At 44.5% G+C, this 22,720-nt stretch overlaps 1 protein-coding gene across 1 annotated transcript in view; it reads right to left on the bottom strand.

The window, feature by feature from the left end:
- CDHR3 (cadherin related family member 3) overlaps nt 1-22,720 on the bottom strand; it is a 65,213-nt gene that overhangs the window by 32,745 nt on the left and 9,748 nt on the right. Inside the window, exons 4-11 of the mRNA XM_065581946.1 lie at nt 20,911-21,005; nt 20,696-20,800; nt 18,791-18,939; nt 17,003-17,192; nt 11,857-12,025; nt 9,154-9,253; nt 8,908-9,006; nt 1,604-1,830 (exon numbers count right to left, since the gene is read on the bottom strand). Coding sequence (XP_065438018.1) covers nt 1,604-1,830; nt 8,908-9,006; nt 9,154-9,253; nt 11,857-12,025; nt 17,003-17,192; nt 18,791-18,939; nt 20,696-20,800; nt 20,911-21,005 — 1,134 coding nt within the window. The remainder of the gene's footprint in view (nt 1-1,603; nt 1,831-8,907; nt 9,007-9,153; nt 9,254-11,856; nt 12,026-17,002; nt 17,193-18,790; nt 18,940-20,695; nt 20,801-20,910; nt 21,006-22,720) is intronic.

Below are 22,720 nucleotides of genomic sequence, written 5' to 3'. Positions count from 1 at the left end.
TGCGCTGCTCGGCTGGAGCCAGCCACGCCGTCGCCACCACGCAGCACAGAGCAACAGGTCAGGCCGGGCTCGGCAGCTGCGCTGCCCCAGAAGCTCACAGCCCCGCCACCCAGAGCATTGCGCTGGCGACGGGGCGAGCTGAGGCTGCGGGAGAGGGGGAACAGCAGGGGAGGGGCCGGGGGCTAGCCTCCCAGGCCAGGAGCTCAGGGGCCGGGCAGAAGGGTCCCGCAGGCCGTTGTGGCCCGCAGGGCCATAGTTTGCCCACCTCTGATCTAGCCATTCAGGGTTCTGAAAGTGCTTCACAAATATTAATTAAGCTTCCCGACATTTAATAATAATTCAGGGACTGAGGTTTTTAAGGTCAGGTTTGACAAAGCCCTGGCTGGGATGATTTAGTTGGGGTTGGCCCTGCTTCGAGCAGGGGGTTGGACTAGATGACCTCCTGAGGTCTCTTCCAACCCTGATATTCTATGATACTATGACTGTTCCATGCACGAAGGGAGCCCTCCTCATGTAGATCAACCCTTCCCCATGTGGAGATGAGGGGCAGTGAGAGGGTAAGCATTCTCCCCCCAACCCCCCTTGTTCCTTCACCAAGCAGTTAATGGAAAATTGGGCCTAAAATCTTGGAGATAATACAATTTTTTTTAATAGCAAAATCAAATGTAATGCAAAAATGGGGTAAAGAGAGATGTTAACCACTGAAGGAAACAGTTTATATGCACAGAAGTTTGGTGTTCTCTAAAACATATAAGGAGTGAATGTGAGCTTACGTCTACACTTCGGCGGCGTGTACAGTACAGGTACTACACATGTAGGTATACACCACAGTGAAAGGCAGGCTGCATCCATACTTGTCACTGTGCTGTGTAGCTACATGTGGCAGTGAAAGGCTCCAGCAGCTCCCCACTGCCAGAGTCTTTCATTGCATCCAGGAAAGGCTCTGGAAGATGGGAGGCAGCAGAGAGAGGCTCGGGCAGCAGGAAATTGCTGGAGCCTTTCCCCACTGCTGCCAGCCTTTCACTGTGGTGGGGAAAGGCTCCTGCAGCAGGGAGATGGAGACTATGCTGCTAAAAATAGCCATGTAGACATGGGAGGCATTGCTTGGACATGTAGATAGCCATGTAGGGTGTATCTACCCTAGATTTCAGGAGTGCCGGGCACTCTACTCCACTCAGTTAAGCTGTGTCTCACTGTCCACACAGCTCTTTATACCCGTGCTAGCTGGGCGTGCAGTATCTGTACTCAACATGCTGCTGTAAGTGTAGAAATGCTCTTTACGGCCTTTGTGGATACACAGAAAGCTCTCTTACTGCCCACCAGAAATATCAAGAATGAATAACAGGCAGATAAAAGATAGTGTTGAAAGGAAAAAACAACAAATAAAAACACTGCGTTTTTTTTTAAATGGCAGGACGTCCTGCTCCCTCCCACTGTATCCTCCCTTTGTGTGAAATTCAGCCCTGTTTAGAGAGCCAGCCCACAGCCTCGATATCACTTCATTGGGAGTTGAGTGGTACATAGGTCTTGGGATGACCATGGACATAGGCTAAATTTTGCCTCAGGTAGGGGAGACATTTGCAGAAGTGATATAGTTACTCACGGACACTGTAGCAAGCTTCTCTGTGTCAGAAGCTTGCACTGTGAGAATGTACCTCTGCGTTGCTTCATAGTCTAATGTGGCTATAATCTTCAGATTTCCTTCATTTGGGTCAATCCAAAATATTTGTGTGTAAGAAAGGGTACCTCCTCCAGCTACAATGGAATATGTGATTCCAGTAAATGGTAAATCCTTGTCTGTTGCACTCACTTTTCCAATGTTGGATCCAGCTGAAAAGAAGAGTCATCTTATCTTAACATTTAAAAAAATTACACACAAAATGAAATGTAAAGACTATCAGACTCCTCCTAAGTGACTTTCTTAGTTCAAATGACATATGCAGATTTTGATGTAACTCTAATTTAGGACTTGTCTACACAAGTAATTATTCCAGAATAGTCATTCTGGATTAACTCTTGGTATGGACGTTCTTATTCCAGAATAATAGTCCCTTATGCCAAATTAGCGTAATCCATTCCCAAAGGTATTCTTATTCTGGAATTAATGTGTCCACAACAGGACTTAATCAGGAATAGATGCCGTGCTTGAAGTTCACATGCTACCTTAATCTGAATTAACTTCTTATTATCAACAAGCCCTCAATATTTGTTTTATTTCTTTTTTTTTAACCAAAAGAAAGAAAGAAAGAAAGAAAGAAAGAAAGAAAGAAAGAAAGAAAGAAAGAAAGAAAGAAAGAAAGAAAGAAAGAAAGGAGGAGGGGGAAGAAATACAAAAGTTTCCTATATTTTGGCTGTCAGTTTCCCCATATATATGATTTTTCATATGTGATGCAAGAGTGAGTTCTGTGCAGGAGTTAATTTCACCCTAAATGCATATTTAAATAACCAGCTTCATATGAATTATGGGCTAAATGCCAAAAGTGAAGCAGGAAGGGGAGGTTGGGGAGCTGTTGTCACTGAGGCCATCAGCATTTCATTTAGTTCTCCTCCTGGCTCTGTGAATTCCAGCCCTGCTGCAGATTGCTAGCTCCTAGTTGGTGTGACAGCCAGCATGCTTTCTGCTGGCACTACCCCTTCCCCAGAATCCCGTTAGAGCCCACATCTGTATTTTCTCCAAAAATGTGTGCTGTTTTGCAAAGGGTTTTTAAAGCAACAGTATTCAAAGGTTTACACTAACACTTGTTTAACTCGTATAAGCATTTTTCAGAATCCAGCAAAGCTCTGTGAGGGACACAGAGGTTTATAGTCACACATGTGTTTCAGAGATTTATTTAAATGATTATGTAAGCAGAGTCAGGATGAGCTCTAGGACTGGAGCATGAGTTAGGCAAGTAATGATTTCTCGAAAAGCCCTTTCACATCTCATATCCCACACGTGATCAGAGGGCCACCACTGTTGCTCGAGTACTGTGGGAGAAATATTTCTCAGTTTATGGATTTCCAGGCCGGATACACTCGGATTAGGGGCGGGACTTTGAGAGTCATCTTCTGAAGGAGGTGCTGAGGATAGCGGGAATTAAAAAGTCTAGGACAACGCCTTATCACCCGCAAGGTGATCCTCAGCCAGAGAGGTTCAACCGAACCCTATTAGATATGTTGGGGACGTTGCGGCCAGAGCAGAAGGCAACCTGGAGCCAACATGTCGCATTTCTGGTGCACATCTACAATGCCACAAAGAATGATGCTACAGGAGTCACCCCATATCTCTTAATGTTTGGGCGAGAACCAAGATTACCCATAGACCTGTGCTTTGGTGTATCAGAGGATGGAGATAGCTATGAAACTCATCAGCAATATGTATCCCGACTAAGAGAAAAGCTGCGGGATGCTTATCACTTAGCTACATCTGCGGCTCGGAAGAACGCAGACTGCAACAAACATCGATATGATGCTAGGGTACGTTTGCAAGAACTCCAGCCGGGGGACAGAGTCCTGCTGCGAAATTTGGGTATTACTGGCAAACACAAGATAGCTGACAGATGGAAGGCAATACCTTACTTGGTGATGGAAAAGCTAGGAGACCTGCCGGTCTACAAGATCAAACCTGAAGATGGTCCAGGGCAGACAAAGACGGTGCATAGAAACCTTTTGCTCCCTGTGGGGGAATTGGTAGACACCCCGTATGAGATGGGCCACAACAGGGCAACCGGGCGGAACGAAGGTGCTGGACCAAAGCTGCCCTCCAACGTGGACAGCCAGCCCCCTGCAGCTAACATACCCCTATGCAGCACATGCGAGAGTGAGTCTGAGGAGGAAGACACAACCATGGTGTATCCTGGGATGGAGACAAGATTTCAGTCTCGATCAGCATCAAAAGAGAGCTCCTCCTCTTCCGCCCTAAACCCCTTGGCAGAAGTATTTAGGCCCATTCCTGACACCCCTGGGCCACTGGTGGGACCCCCATGTGATGACATGCACAGGTTATTGGACAGTGGAGACATACAGGTGGAGGATGTCCTGGGCACCTTGGACCCTCCACTGTTAGAATTAGAAATGCAGGGGCCTATGCCAGTCGCCGAGGGGCCCTCAAAGGAAACCTCCCAATCTGTCGTTCAAGAGGCTGTCCCCTCTACCACGGTAACAGAGAGTCTCAATAGACGAGACAGGGTAATAAGACCAGTAAAACGGTTGACTTATGATGCACCTGGGGTGACTAGTGAGGAACCAATATGTTTAGCACACAGGCTTGTGGAAGTTAAAGTGGGCTATCTGAGGCCCTTTGGAGGGAACCAGTGAGTTGGTATAATAGGGAGTGTGATTTGTCGGGACGACAAATTCTCAGTTGGGGGGAGGATGTAAGCAGAGTCAGGATGAGCTCTACCCTGACATCTGGTGGTGAATTATGGCGAGTGTGGAAAAGAACTCCAGGGGCTGATCTTGTTTGCATAGACACACCCACTCGCCTGGCATGAAACAACAGCAACTCAAAGTGGTTACTTTGGCTGGTGTGGGATCCTCAGTTTCTCTATTATTGGGGCAGGAAGAATAAAGTTTTGTTACCCTGATTCTGTGAATCAAGGCCAGTGGAACTGTTGTATGATGGAAGGACTGAGTGAGTCCTTCACCATTACCTAAGTAGCACTTGCTTGACAAGGGGCATGGGTTACAAAACCCAGTGAATTGAGAGAGAGGATGTGGACAGGTATTTATACCTGATGGTATGGGCCCTCTTTGAGGGTTTGAAACACCAATTGCACTACCTCCTCTCTCCACTGTTGAATGTCAGAGCTAACTTTGATTCCATTAGGAGTCTAGTTACAGGCTGCTGAGCTGAATTCACTTTGGGCCAATGGTGCACTAGCACTGGGGCTCCCCTACTATGAGCTGAAATTGCTAAGAGCTGAAATCACAAAAGAGCTAAAGTTATTAAGAGCTGAGATCACTGAGACTGTGTTAACTAGTGGGGGAGCCTGAAGCTATATTGCTAAGCGGCTGGCGGAGCAGCTAGCAGAGTGGAGCCTCACGGGGACGGTTGGAGCGGAGCAGAGCTGAGCGACTCACAGGTCGGTGAGCAGGGCAGAGCGGCTGGAGAAGCAGCGAGCAGAGCAGAGCGGAGCCTTGTGGGAGCGGCCCAAGGAACGGCTGAAGTGGAGCAGAGCCGAGCGGCACACAGGTCAGTGAGCGGAGCGGAGCAGCTGCCAGAGCAGTTTGTGGATGGCGGGAGCGGCTCACGGGACAGCTGGTGGAGTGGAGCGGCTCGTGGAGAAGGCTGCGGCGGAACCCCACGGAGAGGCAGCCGGTTGGCCTCGGATCACATAAGGTGCCCCTTAACACCCTGCGTGCCTTCCCCCACGCCCCGCTTGAACTCTGGGGCTGCACTGACCAGGGACAGAGACTTTGGGGGGTTGTTGGACTTTTGGGACTTTGGTGATCCTTGGGTTGCTGGACCCAAGAGACTTTGGGGTTGTTGGACTTTTGGGACTTTGGTGATTCTTGGGTTGCTGGTTTCAAGAACCAAAGGGAAAGGACACAGCCCAATTTGCTGGGGTGGGTTTTTTGCTCATGAAGCCTGTTTGTGGTGTTTTTCCAATTTAATGCTGATGTCGTTTACCTCATGTTATTAAACATTTTCTGTTACACTCAGACTCCATGCTTGCGAGAGGGGAAGTATTGCCTCTTAGAGGCGCCCCGGGGGTGGTATGTAATTGTCCCAGGTCACTGGGTGGGGGCTCAAGCCGGTTTTGCATTGCGTTATTGAAACGGAACCCCTAGATACAGAACCCGGCCCTTGTTGCTGCCAACTTAGATGGGCAGAAGGGTTACAATTACATTACAAAGGTCTGAATCACACGGGTGGGAGGAGGGAAGTACATGCAAGACTGTAAACTCCATGAGGTTCCCCATATTGTGCCTACAGAGAGGCAGCGTATGATGCCTAGCCTCACCCCTACACCATGGAACTAACAGGTCTCTCAAAACCAAAGCATTCCTGATAGCTGCATGAATCTAGGGGGAACAGCTGAAGATCAGGGCCCTGGCCCTCTACATGGGGACCTGTGCCTCCACACTACGGGTATGTCTACACTACCCGCCGGATCGGCGGGCAGCGATCGATCCAGCGGGGATCGATTTATCGCGTCTAGTCTAGACATGATAAATTGAACCCCGAGCCCTCTCCCGTCGACTCCTGTACTCCAGCACCGCGAGAGGTGCAGGCAGAGTTGACGGGGGAGCGGCAGCAGTTGACTCACCACAGTGAAGACACCACGGTAAGTCGATCTAAGTATGTTGACTTCAACTAAGTTATTCACGCAGCTGAAGTTGTGTAACTTAGATCGATTCCCTCCCCCCCAGTGTAGACCAGGGCTAAGTCTCTGCTCTCCTTGATTCCCATCAGCAACTTGACATTTTAGCTCCTGCATTAGAGGGGTAGCCGTGTTAGTCTATATCCACAAAAACAATGAGGAGTCTGGTGGCACCTTAAGGACTAACAGATTTATTTGGGCATAAGCTTTCGTGGGTAAAAAAACCCACTTCTTCAGATGCGTGGAGTGAAAATTACAGAAGCCACACTGCCAGGGAATACTAGCCAGCCAAGCCACCAGAAAACTCTCTTCTGAGGAGACAGTATTTGAACCCACATCTCCTGAGTCCCAGGGTAGTACCTTACCATTACACCAGCCTTTGTTTTGCATTTTTGCTTGAAAAGCCTGTTTGAGCATCGCTGAGCTCAAATAGGCTCTTTCAAACCACACAAAGCTTGTAGAGCTTCAGAAGCAGCCTCAACATGTTCCCACCCTGAACACAGGCCAGGATTTGGTAGGTATTGCAGGCCCAGTCTTTTCTTGCAATTTTGCTGTAGGCTTGCCATACTTTTTTCAAGTGATGGTTCTGTGCATTGTCTTTTGTCTGCTTGCAGTTGTGGCCATCTTGAGCTGATATGACACCTTGTCATAGGGTATACAAATCCCACCCTGGCTGGGAAGAGGTTAATGACAGCCTGTGAGCTCAGTCAGCCCCACCCTTTAAAACCTGCCAAAGGTGGCAAGCCTGAAGGGAGGAGTCAAAGAGGAAAAGCCCAGCTCAGTAGTGGCTGACCAGGACGGGTGGATCTCTTGTGCTAGGCCTTTGAAGGAAGGCCTGGCTGAGGCCAGAGGAAACCTAGAAGCTGCCTGGAGGAAGCCTGGGCTGGGACCCAGGGCCTATCCAGAGCCTCCCGGGGTAGGTAGGGACCTTTCAATTTGCTTTGTTCCCTATAACTGATCTGAGTCATGAGAAGTAGACCAGGCCTTCCTTGAGAGGTCCACATCTCCTTCTGGTCAGCCACTAGTGAGTTAGACTCTTTCCTCTTTTAAATCCTGCCTCCAGGCTTGGCACCGCTCACAGGTGTAACAGCACAGGGCTGACGGAGCCAACAGGCTCTCATCAACTCCTTCCCAGCCTGGAGCAGCTGTCAGTAGGGGACACCAGCAGAGAAGACCCTGCTGCACAAGCTCAGCTATGAGGGGGCACGCTGGTGGTGAGTTCCCCTTCTGGGTAATGTGTGTCTCAACGCTGTTAGAAAAAATATCAGGTTTCACAGTCCCAATATGTGGGTCATTTTTTAAAATGAAATATGGTGGTGGGGAGGAAGGGAACTACTACAGTGTGTGGTGGAAGAGTGGATTTTAATAAAGACTATAGCTTATATTTGGGGGTGAGTTTTTTCACTTTTAAATTTTTGCTGCCTCCAATTTAAGCTTGGTTTAATAACATGTTATAATAGAAAAGTTCCACAGCCAAAGAAAATTGGCTATGCTATACAAGCTACAAAAAACCTGGCCCTTTAAACCCAGTGAAAATGCCTGCAAACGGCTGTAATTTCCATCTTTTATCCCCCTCCCTCCAAAAAATCCCCCAAATTCCTGATGAAACTCTGTCTGCTCCTCTCAATTACTGTACACTCCAAGTAAAAAGATTTAAAAAGCCAGAGTTAAATGCAGCTGCAGGTAAGGGACATTGTAAACACACAGGTGGCAGGCCCTCTACACAGAGGAAGAAAACACTGCTAACACTGCAGAGAAGTTGCTTAGGAATAACTGCAGAACAAAAGGTGCTGGTAGAGCAGAGAAGCTGGAAGGTCCGTGGAGCAGGGAGAAGTGGAAAAGGCAGTGGGAGGTCTCAGGGAGGCTGAGGCAGGTCATGTAGAAGATGTGCAAAAAATTCTCAGACAGCATGAGTGGAAAAACTCATGCTTGAAAGTTTTTTGCAAAATTGTTTTAACTGCAAATTTTTGCTATTGCAAAAGCAGGTTCCTCACAATAAATGTGGTTTTCCCCCATCCCCAAGTGAGTGCAAGTCTAACTCTATTTCCTTGTATATACTACTCTGCTAGGCGGGAGTGGATGGTCTTGTGCTTAAAGCATTGCCCTGGGATTCAGGGGCATGATGACACCCCACCCACTACAACAGAGGCTTCAAGGGATCCTCAGAAGGCAGCTTTATGACTATCATTCACAGTGCCAGAGACAGGGGAATCGTCCCTCAGCTGAACCAAGGCTTTTTGGACCCATTTATGCTCTTTTACATAGTGTAAAGTGGCCAGCATGGGAGTGAGGATCTCGCCCAAGAAATGTGTGTTCAGTTCTTGGTTCTACCACAGAATTGCTATGTAACCTTTGGCAAATCACTTAATCTCTCTCCCCCATTTGTAAAAGGGGGCATAATAATACTTCCTTTCTCCCACCCTTTGCCGGTTTTGTCTATTTACATTGTAAACTCTGTACTATGAGGTTGTGCAGTGGGGCCCTGCTCTTGGCTGGGGCTTTGAGGCACTATTGTAATACAAACTAATATATTTTTGCTCCAAGATAATTATTTTACACTGTAACAACCTTACATCTATAGGATAGCCTTTACTTACTGTACCTTGAGTAATTTCTGAAACATTGAATACGTATGATGGGCTGTTGAAGACTGGGAAGAACTCATTCATTGGAGTTATTTTGATGTAAATGTAGATATTATCTGGAAACATAATGGAAGATTAACTAATGGTTAAGTATGGCTATGAAAACATGTGTTGAACATAAACGTATTTTGAATAACATTCCTCCTGCTATGCAGTAACAGCATAGGAAAAAAATCTCAAAGAAGAATAAAAGGGATACTTGCTAGTATAGTAAGGCTGGGCAATATCTTGCACCACAGCTGTCAAAGTATATTCCTCAACTGCTAGATTATCTGGATTTTCGAAATCCAGATCTCCAATCAACTAGATTTAAAAAGAGAAAACTGTATTTATACCTCGTTACATAAAGTCACAACACACACCAAGCAAATGATGATTTCCAGTGTTCTGTCAATGTGCTGGCTAGATACATATACCACTGCCCTCTTTGAATTATACAAGCAATTAATAAATTACAGGACTGAATACACTCTCTGGTGTCTAGCTGTAATTCCTAACTCCATTACAGCCAAGAAGATTCATTCTCCTTTAGCTAAACTTGTAGGGGCCCTGTGTTACATGTAGCAAAAGTCTTGATCTTTTTATCTTTGAGTTCAAAGCGTGTGTAATATGCTGGCTAAGTGTAACAAGTCCCTTATCTCATGGTTGGTCCATAAAGAGGAAAAGAACCTACTACTACCACTACCAACAAATAATGTTGATCCTTTAGATCAGAGGTTCTCAACCAGGAGTCTGGGGCCCCCTGGGGGGCCATGAGCAGGTTTCAGGGGGTCCTCCAAAATAAACCAGAGAGCAAGGCCATCATTAGACTCACTGGGACCCAGGGCAGAAAGCCAAAGCCCAAGCAACTTAGCTTTGCAGGGCCCCAGGCAATTGCCCTGCTTGCTACCCCCTAATGCCAGCCCTGGTTTTTAATCTACAGTACTGGATATGCAGAAAAACACTTGCTGTAGCACTGGTGGGCCATGGAGTTTTTATAGCATGTTGGGGGAGTCTCATAAAGAAAAAGGTTAAGAACCCTTGCTTTAGATAACATAAGAACGGCCGCACCGGGTCAGACCAAAGGTCCATCTAGCCCAGTATCCTGTCTACCGACAGTGGCCAATGCCAGGTGCCCCAGAGGGAGTGAACCTAACAGGCAATGATCAAGTGATCTCTCTCCTGCCATCCATCTCCATCCTCTGACAAACAGAGGCTAGGGACACCATTCCTTACCCATCCTGGCTAACAGCCATTAATGGACTTAACCACCATGAATTTACCCAGTTCTCTTTTAAACGCTGTTATAATCCTAGCCTTCACAACCTCCTCAGGTAAGGAGTTCCACAAGTTGACGGTGCACTGCATGAAGAACTTCCTTTTATTTGTTTTAAACCTGCTGCCTATTAATTTCATTTGGTGACCCCTAGTTCTTGCATTATGGGAATAAGTAAATAACTTTTCCTTATCTACTTTCTCCACATCACTCATGATTTTATATACCTCTATCATATCCCCCCTTAGTCTCCTCTTTTCCAAGCTGAAGAGTCCTAGCCTCTTTAATCTCTCCTTATATGGGACCCGTTCCAAACCCCTAATCATTTTAGTTGCCCTTTTCTGAACCTTTTCTAGTGCCAGTATATCTTTTTTGAGATAAGGAGACCACATCTGGACGCAGTGTTCGAGATGTGGGCGTACCATCAATTTATATAAGGACAATAATATATTCTCAGTCTTATTCTCTAAATCTCTAGATCATGGGGTGTAGGCCTATGCCAAAGGTCTCAGGTTCAGTCACTGATGATAATCCCGGGGGAGAGTCGTTACAAAGTGGTTGCCCAAATGGGGAATTAAAACCCAGTCTCTTGCATTGTGCCATACGTTGTAGCACCCTCACTGGGGTTGTCAGCACTAAAGCTCAAGTCTCTACCATTTGAATTAAAATAGTAACTCCTTTAGCTGGTAGCAGTACTAGGTTCTTATCCTCTATGCAATAACCAATGGAGGGGAAATGGCACAATTAGCCAGCATGTTACATTATACAGCCAGTGTGAGCAGAAGAGATTAGGACTATACATTCCTGTGTTGTCATGCAAATGTTTCTTAGCCTTGATGAGGAAGTAGTTTACGGTACATCACCATCCATCATGCTTCTGCAATGTTCTTTTGAATGGTATATCTAGGTGCTTGCTGGTTGGTGTATTGCACAGTTTTTGTCCACAAAACAACCAACGTTACACATGCCAAGCAACTGGATAGAATTCTTGTAACTGCAGATCTGATATCAGCAGGAGGAATCCATTGTTCTGTCAGGTGAAATAAACAAGTGCAATTCCCAAGGTGCATTTGTATGAACTGATCACCTTGAATAGCTCTACAGTTCTTACCAGTGGAGTCAGGAGGCGGTTTTGAGTTTGGGGCTTCTCTGGTATGTCAATCTTTCTTCTGAATAGCCAAAATCTCATGTAGTATGTTAGAAACACTCGTGTGAATTGGGATTAGTCTGGCACTGTTTAAATTGCTGGGACCTGCCCCTGGTTGCTTCTGTTATGCCTCCATATCAATGTTAAACAGGAATGAGTTTCAAAGCACTATCTTGACATTCATTATGTGCCCCCACACTCCTTAGAAAGGAGATTTCAAACAAGTCTATGGCTTTGGGTTTTTTCCCCCAGTTTTAATCATGCTTTCAGATTTTAGAATAAAGAGCAATTGTGCATCATGATCTCTAGACTCCATAGAGAACATTCTCACCAAAAAAAAAAAAGAAATCCTGCACGCATTTTATCAACAGTTTCACCCTAGCCCAATGTGAATAACAATTTTCCTGAAAGGATAATGAATGTAGAGCATTGGAAGATACCTTAATTAGATTTAACAAACTGCCACCTTAATTGAGACTTCCTAAAACAAAAGAATTAACTAACCACAATTCTTCCCGAGCCAGATGGATTCAGTGTAAATTTGTTACTTCCAAGTCCAGACAATCCAGTGAAGTTAAATTCATTATTTGGTGGTTCAACATCTATATCCTGGCAGTGATCTCGCAGGTCAAGGAGAAGTGTCCCAGTGGTGGCTGTTTCATATACCTCAAGTCTGTCAAAAAGAAATACGTTTCCCATCATGCCTCTTTACAACATTCCTCTTAACAGCTTTTGAAGTGTACTGCATATTGACTTCCACATACTTTTCAAACGAAAATCCCAGATTCCAACACCCCAAACTTTAGGAGCAGAGCTGAAATCTGATCTGTATTTTGTGGCTAACCCCTTTCTCTCTCTAATGGGCTGAACCAAAACCCTTAGACAGAACCCAAACCAAATGCTTGGAACACCTCTTAACTTTGAAACTAGCATCAGGATCTTAGTTTGATCCACCTCTAATTTTAAATGAGTCTCTTTTAAAAATCTGTGTTTCAGTACTCTGTCTACATGCTGAGATATGCTACTTCATTTGCCCCTTAGTTGATACTTGGCCTTGGTTTTTCTTCACTGAACAAAATACTTAAGTATATGCTTAATTTTACTCATGTGAGTAGCCCCATTGAAGTTGCTGTGGGACCAAAATCAATGAGACTACATGCATGCTTAAAGTATATGTTTGTGCTTTGTTGGATCAGGGCCTATGAGGGCATAAGGTTACTTTCAAATACTGAAATTAGTTGCAAAAAGAAGAACAGGAGGACTTGTGGCACCTTAGAGACTAACAAATTAGAGCATAAGCTTTCGTGGACTACAGCCCACTTCTTCGGATGCATATAGAATGGAACATATATTGAGGAGATATATATACACACATACAGAGAGCATAAACAGGTGGGAGTTGTCTTACCACCTCTGAGAGGCCAATTAATTAAGAGAAAAAAAACTTTTGAAGTGATAATCAAGCTAGCCCAGTACAGACAGTTAGATAACAAGTGTGAGAATACTTACAAGGGGAGATAGATTCAATGTTTGTAATGGCTCAGCCATTCCCAGTCCTTATTCAAACCGGAGTTGATTGTGTCTAGTTTGCATATCAATTCTAGCTCAGCAGTTTCTCGTTGGAGTCTGTTTTTGAAGTTTTTCTGTTGTAATATAGCCACCCGCAGGTCTGTCACTGAATGACCAGACAGGTTAAAGTGTTCTCCCACTGGTTTTTGAGTATTTTGATTCCTGATGTCAGATTTGTGTCCATTAATTCTTTTGCGTAGAGACTGTCCGGTTTGGCCAATGTACATGGCAGAGGGGCATTGCTGGCACATGATGGCATATATCACATTGGTAGATGTGCAGGTGAACGAGCCCCTGATGGTATGGCTGATGTGATTAGGTCCTATAGGATGTGCAGGTGAACGAGCCCCTGATGGTATGGCTGATGTGATTAGGTCCTATAGGATGTGCAGGTGAACGAGCCCCTGATGGTATGGCTGATGTGATTAGGTCCTATGATGATGTCACTTGAATAGATATGTGGACAGAGTTGGCCACTCTATTCAAGTGACATCATCATAGGACCTAATCACATCAGCCATACCATCAGGGGCTCGTTCACCTGCACATCTACCAATGTGATATATGCCATCATGTGCCAGCAATGCCCCTCTGCCATGTACATTGGCCAAACCGGACAGTCTCTACGCAAAAGAATTAATGGACACAAATCTGACATCAGGAATCAAAATACTCAAAAACCAGTGGGAGAACACTTTAACCTGTCTGGTCATTCAGTGACAGACCTGCGGGTGGCTATATTACAACAGAAAAACTTCAAAAACAGACTCCAACGAGAGACTGCTGAGCTGGAATTGATATGCAAACTAGACACAATCAACTCCGGTTTGAATAAGGACTGGGAATGGCTGAGCCATTACAAACATTGAATCTATCTCCCCTTGTAAGTATTCTCACACTTGTTATCTAACTGTCTGTCTGTACTGGGCTAGCTTGATTATCACTTCAAAAGTTTTTTTTCTCTTAATTAATTGGCCTCTCAGAGGTGGTAAGACAACTCCCACCTGTTTATGCTCTCTGTATGTGTGTGTATATATATCTCCTCAATATATGTTCCATTCTATATGCATCCGAAGAAGTGGGCTGTAGTCCACGAAAGCTTATGCTCTAATAAATTTGTTAGTCTCTAAGGTGCCACAAGTCCTCCTGTTCTTCTTTTTGCGGATACAGACTAACACGGCTGCTACTCTGAAACCTGAAATTAGTTGTTATTCTTTATCTTAGAACAGTGTGTGATATATTTCCAACTAAACTATTTACAGTAACCCATGATCTGTCAGCTGAATCTGATATACCTCAATCAAAGCAATTCTCATTCATCACATCAGTTTTGCAGAACTGAAGAGTCATTTCCTCCATGAATGGAATAGTAGACAACCATAAAGTTGGAGTGAGTTCCAGATGTTCTGTTGTGGTGATTGTCATCTTGACAATGCCATCTTCTATTGATGAAAGGCTCGGATACCCATATTATAATGCAATGTCAAGAACCTGATCCACAATGATTTTACAGCTTTCTGCAATTCTATTTCCCACAGTATCTCCTCCATCTCCCTACTTCCTTATTTGCTTGCAGGGATGGGGTGGAATCATGACAGCTCCAGTCACTTCACTCAATACTCCTTGAGCAGCCTTGTATATGTCAGGCAAGATGGGAATAGCTTGTGTTTTGTCTGAGACATAGATGCATGGGGATTTATTTACAGGATGTGGGGCTCTATCCTGAGAAGCAGGGACCTTGAAAAAGACTTTGGGGTTATGGTGGATAATAACTGAGCATGAGCTCCCAGTGTAATGCTATGGCTAAAAGAGTTAATGTGATCCTTGGAGGCACAAACAGGGGAATCTTGAGCAGGAGTAGGGTCAACCTCTATATCTGGCACTGGTATGACCACTACTGAACACTGTGTCCAGTTCTGGTGTCCACAATTCAAGAAGGATGTTGATAAATTGGGGAGGGTGCAGAGAAAAGACATGTGAATGATAAAAGGATTAGAAAACATGCCTTATAGTGATAAATACAAGGAGCTCAATCTATTTAGCTTAACAAAGGGAAGGTTAAGGATGACTTGATCGTGGTAAGTAAGTAACCACATGGGAAACAAATATTCGATAATAGGACCTTCAATCCAATGGCTGGAAGTTGAAGTTAGACAAATTCAGACTGGAAATAAGGTATAATTTTTAATCAGTCAAAGTAATTAACCATTGGAGTAGTTTACCAAGGGTCAGGGTGGATTCTTCATCACTGACAATTTTTAAATCAAGATTGGATGTTTTTCTAAAGGACCTGCTCTAGTTCAAACAGGAATTATTTCAAGGAAGTTCTATGGCCTGTGTTACGTAGGAGGTTGGACTAGATGATCAAATGAGTCGCTTCTGGCCTTAGAATCAATGAAAAATGTCCCAAAGAGCTACAGGTTAAGGATCATGATGTTTTAAAAACACAGGAGAAGGAGATTCCTCATAACTACAGGATTTCTTCCTAACTGGGTGCTTCGTGCCATTCTTGGAACCTCAAGTAGATTGTTCAGATCAATTTAATAATTTCTCAATTTAGAGAGAAACACTTTCCTGTCACTAAACTATCAATATGCTATAATTAGAGAGCTATTCTCTCATTTCCTGATGAATAAATATCTAGGAGTTCAATCTAGTCAGAAGTGACTGTTTTAAAGTGAGTTTCTTGCCTATCACTCTGATTCTGTTATTTTTAAAAACTGCAGCAGAGATTTAATAAAAACAAAGTGCTTAGGGCTCAACCCTGCTCTCAATTACACCAATTGACTTCAGAGGTGTCAGTCTTGAATTAAATTGAGTTAGACTGATATAAAACTGGATGTGAGATCAGAACCAGGCCCTGGGATCCAACTCTGTAGTCCTTGTGCAATCACAAATCCCATTGACCCTCGCTGGAGTTTCACAAATAGACGGGTTACAGGACTGGGTCTTTTAAATGTGAATTGAAAAGATTTGACAAAAAATACATCCAATGGGCCTTACAACTGGAGCTCTGTGAATAACTGATTTTTCGGTTTCCTGGCAGTTCTGAAAAATCATGGAATAAAATTCAGTTTGTATCATAGTGAAAAATTTCAGCAAATCAAAAATTTTAGTGGCTGGGGGGGTCCTACATCTCAATGAGTACCCTAATCACTGGGCTAAAGATTACAAGGGAGCTTCCTCCTCCTACAGCAGTTTTGTGAATGATGCCAAAACCTCCTTGTGAATCCAGCTCTCCCCACCCCCCCACCCCCCCATTTTTTTAAATTAAAACTGGCAAATTCTTGTCCAATGCATGAATAGTTTCATGTTGACGAAAGCAGCATTTCTGGGGGGCAAATAAACGGTGTGAAAAATTTCTCCCAGCTCTATTGACAACAGCACAAAAATGGAATAACACCATGGTCAGCCCCATGAACTGTGAAAGATTCTAAATCCTGCATGACACAATCCCACCTATCCCCCCTCATCACCCACATGCAGTATGAATGGTAGACGTCCAGGAGAAAATAGCAGGACTGATGGTAATTTATAGTGCTTGCAACTGCACACCAAACATGTATAATGGCAGAGTGGTCTATGCCCTGAAGAGTTTGCAGGCCAAGAACATGAAGACAGCAGACAAAGAAAGGGAGTTGGGAAAGGAGAGGGCAAAGGTTAAAATTAATAACAGCCAGAAGGGTCTGAAAGTCAACCGCTTAGAATGATCCCATTTAATAAATTCTAATGAAATGAGAGGGGTGAAAAGTCTGCCCCTGTTCTGGACATAAATGATGCTATTTTTAATTATATACAGTCTATGGCCCCTCGATGCTGTGGTGATTGGCATCTGAATGGAAAAAAGAGATAAATAAAACCCTGATTTGGCACAGATGTTTTGGGCCCAATTTTCAAACCTGAACCAACAAGATGTTTGAGCCCTGCATCTTAAGACACACAGTCAGCACTTACCAGTAGGAGCCAATAGGGACTGCCCATTTGAACACACACATGCAGGATCTAGGTGCCTAACTGGGGTGCCCTACATAAAATACTGGCCCCATCATATTGGTGAGAGACATTGTGAGTGGCTTAGTACCTGAAGTTGTACAAGCTACATTCTGGTGGGTTGTCATTGAGATCTTCAATAATGACTGTTATCTCTATTTCATTCGTTTGCCCACCATTGGGATTGTCCTCCACACGAATGACCAATGAGACATTAGGATTTAGCCGTAGGGGAGCAGCATCTCGATCTATTCGCATAGCCACGTAAATCACACCAGTGACTAAGAGGAAAGGAATGAGGGGTTAGATACTCACCACTGGAAAGGAAATGACAAGAATTCATATTTAAATATATTGTTCTCCTTAAGGACTTGATGGCTCAGGGAACTGGTGGTAAATATAGAGCCTTCTCTACCTCCACATCACTGCTGTTTGTTTAGTGATCTGAAATAAACTGATGCATTTTATCTAACCCTTAGCAGATAAGTGTCCACAGCACAAAAATACCATGATGGCTGACAGCCTCAGCAGAGAGGCCAATAACTGACCAGGCATGGAGACTGACCTACCTTCTCACCCCTAGTAGGGGTCTTTGTAAGTCAGGGGTGAGGTACATTGGCAGAGTAGTGTTGGGAAGTGTGCACTGCTAATGTTCATGCTGTCTCTGCTCTGTGGCTAAAGACAGAACTTCATTTTCTAGTGCTCTCAAGGCAGCTCTAGATCTACATATAGTAAGAATCATTCTCAACTATGATGTAGTGTGTCAAGTTCTGTCTTCACTCATTCACTTCTTGGTTATATACCCTTTCATCTGCCATTGTTCAAACAAGCTAACATGTCAGCCATGTATTACTATAGGCAAAGAGCCAGAAGAGGGTGACAGAATGTGTTTATACACTGTCTGTGTTTCTTAGTGTACTAATGAGGAGTGTAGCACTTTAAGCCCAAAAGGCACAGGGAAGCCAAAGCATTTAGAAAGAAGAAAAAGAGTCACTGGGCCTGATTCTACACTGCCCTGTGCTTTGTGTAGTCATTTACAACTGTGCCAATCTGACTGAAAGTGCTACCAGTTCAGAAGTGTAACATTCACTGACACAGCTGTAAATGACTCGAGGAGAACCCGGTGTGCGTGGACAGAAGGCGAATAGGGTGCAGACGTGTTTCTCTCCTGTTATATGAGCTCGTCAAGTCTTCTGAGATGTCTCACCTGGGGGAAATAATGGATTTGAATTACAGGGCTTCTGTAGGTCTTATCCTGGGAGGGGATTCAGCCTGCACCATGAAGGATATTAAAGTCCTGGTCCTTGGCCCCCTGATCTGACCATTTTGTGTTGCTCTCATGGTTCAAAGAGGCATAAAACTGCCCTAAGAAGGCAACTGAGGAGTCCTCTCACCTAGAGGAATCCCAGGCTGGCATAAAGGTCTACATCACTCCCTCCCAGCCCACCTCTGGCAAAGTACGAATGTTGCAGGCAGGACCAAAGGTGGCTGGAGTGTGCCCTGAAAATCTCCAGCTGGCGCAGCAGCCCATCGGGGAATTTTGCAGCCAACGCAGATTAGGAAAACAGTGAGGCTACACTAATTTATTCTGGAGGTGCCGGAGGGAACAGCCCTCAGGATCAGATGAGTTTAAGCCACTTTTGCGCCCCCCCCCCCCCACTTCCATGTTGAGCGCAGCTCAGCCAGACCCAAGGACCCGGCCCTAAGCATGTATTAACCCGATATAAAGTATGCTGCTTCTTCATAAGGGCAGCGACAGAAGGAAATAAAATAACTTAAAACTGGAGCCAAAGGAGTTTCTCAAACCTGGATTGTTTCTTTTCTTGTACCAAAAGGCACAGATAGATTGAAGGACATATAGTATTTTTGTTTGTCTTACATGGATTTATGGAGAAATGCATATTAGGTGGACTGATGCTGTAGACAAGTGTGCTGATAATGCCTTCACCATCTGGATCTTTAGCTGTTACATTGGCAACAACAGTTCCTGGGCTGTTTTCCTCTGGAATCCTGTAGACTCTCTCTTTCCTAGAGTAGACAAAGAAGTTCAACAGAGGCAAATAAATGTTCCTCCACGCCCATTGCTAAATGTCAATATTGCTTGACAATCATAGAATTATAGATGTCGGAAATAGAAGAGACCAGTTAGATCATCCAATCCATCTCCTGCAAAGGATTAGCTGTTTTCATTCCATCCACATGCAGGTTAAAAAATAAAAATAGCTGTAGCAGTATAAGGAATCTTGCTATGGAATACACACAGTCACTGCTTCCAGGACAATATTATTTTAAAGAGCTTGTCTCAGTGGTGCAATAAACTTTTTAAATGACAGGATCTGCTTTCCCCTGACTGAGCATGCCCAGAACTCCAGGCAACAATTGATTCACTTTATTTATAAAACTAGCTCAATATATTCACCCTGGCAGGGCTTGATTTCTCCTGAATGAGTTTATGGCCCAGGCATTGTTTTACATGCAAATTTGCATGGTTGTTTGTGATTATTGCAGCTACATGTACAAATGAGTATTCTGACGTGCAATTGCAGTTATTGCGTGTGCAAAAGTAGGCATGGCAGAGCACCTAAGTCTGGGCTGCAGGGAAGCACTTATCTCTGCTTGTGCTCTATTGAATTATTTATCCAAAATGGAACAGCATCAACAGAAGAGATTGATGGAGCCACACATTAAAATATCCCATAGCTCAGTGTTTAGAGCAGTCTCCTGAGAGGTGTGGCAGACCTGTGTTCAAATCCTTTCCCACCACTCAGGCAGAGGGGGGAACTGAGCCTGGGTCTCCCCCATCTCAGGTGAGTGCTCTAACACAGTGGTTCTCAAAACCGGTCCGCCGCTTGTTCAGGGAAAGCCCGACGGGCTGGGCCAGTTTGTTTACCTGCCGTGTCCGCAGGTTCGGCTGATTGCGGCTTCCACTGGCCGCGGTTCTCCGCTCTCTCTCTCAATGGGGCTACAGGAAGCGGTGCGGGACGAGGGATGTGCTGGACACCCTTCCTGAACAGGGGGCTTATGCATTGAAGTGGACCCTAAAATTGAGACTTAGGGCCCAGATTCATAAAGATATTTAGGCTCCTAACTTCCAGTTAAATCAATGGAAATAAGGAGTCTACCTTTGTGGATCTGGACTATAGACCTTATTTTGACCTTCTGCAAAGGGGTGAGTTTCAGACAGAGTGTATGTCTTCATGCTTGACTTAGCATCAAACACGAGCTTTGAAAATTAACTGTAATAACATATACAAGGATAATGGAAAGAAACTGATCAAAACGTCCAACAAGAGACTAAGAAGTCAAAACAAAATGAAAATAAATAGTTATTATAATAGTTATTAATGTTTGCCAGAAGCTGGGAATGGGTGACAGAGAATGGATCACTTGATGATTGTCCTGTTCTGTTCATTCTCTCTGAAACACCTGGCATTGGCCACTGTCGGAAGACAAGATACTGGGCTGGAAGGACCATTGGTCTGACCCAGTATGGCCGTTCTTATGTATTATCATTAGTTTATTATTATTTGTTTGATTGTGGCACCTCAGAGCCCCAGTCATGGAGCAGGACCCCATTGTGATAGGCTCTGAACAAAAAGATAGTCCCTGCCCCAAATAGCTTACAATCTAAGTTTAAGAAAGATGGATATAGAAACAATGAGACATTGTATCAGTTAATGGCTATATTACAGAGTCTCCCAAAAGGTTGAACCAATGGATGCTGGAGCTGAAAAGTCTGAGAACCATTTGTATTTTTAGGGTACAAAGTGAATGTTTCACTTACGTGGTAAAGTAAGGTGGTTCGTCATTGGTGTTAATGATGTTGACTATCACTGACCTGGTAGTGCTCAGCCCTAGGCGGTCTGTCACTGTTATGTTTAACAAATAACTGTTAAATAAAAATAAAATCAAACCAAGATCACTCCATGGATTATATGCAGTAGGTCTCTGTTAACAATGAACAATGAGAATGATCAGCGGATCAAAATGAATACTTACGTATGTGGATCTCTCTCAAAATCAAATTCTTTTGTGGAAGAAATGGTTCCAGTTTGAGAGACAGTGAATGACTCTGACACAGGAGTACATGAATACTGGAATAAAAGGATTATGAATTAGCATCTTTATCTTTTTAAAACATCCAGCCATTCATTCACGGGCTTAAAGAATGGATCAAGGAAACATATGCCCCACATTTACAGTATTGCCGCAGAACTCTATGTAAGGAGATGTACAGGCATCATGGTCATCAGCAGGATCAAACCCAGGACATTCATCACCAGAAACACAAGCCACTGTCACTTGAGCTATAGAAGTAAGTCTGCTGGTAAACAGTAAGCAGGGCATGATAGTGGTTCCCATTAGAAAGAGACATGGTCACACACCAAGCTAGTCATTGTGTCACATTTGCACCAGATCGATTGTTGGCTTCTCTGGCCTTCTGGTACTCCTGCCATAGCTCCTTGGCTTTCACATGGCACTGCTGCTGATCCCTGTTGTAGCCCTTCTCCTGCATCTGCTGAGCAACCTACTCATAGACCTACTCATAGATATCCACATTTCTGTGGCTGGTTCAGAGTTGTGCCTGCACAGCCTCTTCTCCCCAGAGATCCAGGAAATCCACCACCTCCTGTCTCCTCCAGGCAGGAACACTCCTGGGGTGTGTAGCCAGCATGGTCACTTGGGCAGTTGCACTCAACAGTGGAGAGCTGCTAAGTGTGCTCGCCAAGCCAGGCAATCAGAAAAAAGAATTTCAGAAATTCATGGGGCTTCCCGTCTACCTGACCCAGGGCAGCCGAGTTCACAACAGTGACCAGAGCGGTCACTGAGGGACATTATGAGACAGCTGCTGGAGGCCAGTAATGGTTGACATAAGTAACAGAGTGTCTACACTCACACTGCATCAACCTAACTACGTTGACCCTGACTCTGTGTTGCTTGGGGAGATGGTGTTATTAAATCAGTGTAGTGGGGCACTTCAGTCATCAGGAGCCAAATTTAAGTGGAGACACATCCACAGCTAGGTTAATGTAAGGTGCCTTGAGTCAACCTAACTGTGTTGATTTAGTTGGGGATTGGTGATTTGGTTGGGGATTGGTCCTGCTTTGAGCAGGGGGTTGGACTAGATGACCTCCTGAGGTCCCTTCCAGCCCTGATATTCTATGATTCTATGTGTAGTGTAGACCAGGCCTAACTTAACAAGTGATATTCTAGAACATACAGAATCAAATAATGATAAGCCAGGTGATCAGTAAAGTCTTCTTAAAAATTCTACAGCCTGCTCAGCTGGTGCTACTCCTCTTGTGTTACTTCTTGGGCTTGTCTACACTTACATTATATAGCGCTCTAACTTGCAGGCTCAGGGGTGTGAAAAATCACACACACACACCCCGAGCGCAGCAAGTTTGAGCACTGTAAAGTGCTAGTGTGGACAGGCTCAGAGGGCTGGGAGTACGGCTCCCAGCCCTCTGAGCTATTCCCCCCCGTGGAGGTGGCGCTCTCTCCCAGCACTCTCCCGCTCCCGCGGAAGTGCTTTGAACTCTCTAGTGTAGACTTAGCCATGTGACAAATAGAAATGAAATAGAACCGAGTGTAACCATAACTCATCTCCTATTGTGATATGTTTAACTGAAGTTACTGAAAAAGCAGCTGAGTAATCAAATCAATTAAGCTAACAAATTCTTGTCAATGGACCACTCTAGTTTTCCTGCTGGGAGTATTATTGTATCAGCAGTCCATCATTTCTGCATTTGCATCTCCTTATTATGGCTGGGATTTATCACCGGTTCAAAGACTTTTGCTGATGAAG

This window comes from Chrysemys picta, chromosome 1 (assembly GCF_011386835.1).
Source record: "Chrysemys picta bellii isolate R12L10 chromosome 1, ASM1138683v2, whole genome shotgun sequence".
Classification (NCBI taxonomy): domain Eukaryota; kingdom Metazoa; phylum Chordata; order Testudines; family Emydidae; genus Chrysemys; species Chrysemys picta.
Note: the sequence above shows the minus strand (reverse complement) of the source record. Positions and strands in the feature narration are given on the sequence as shown.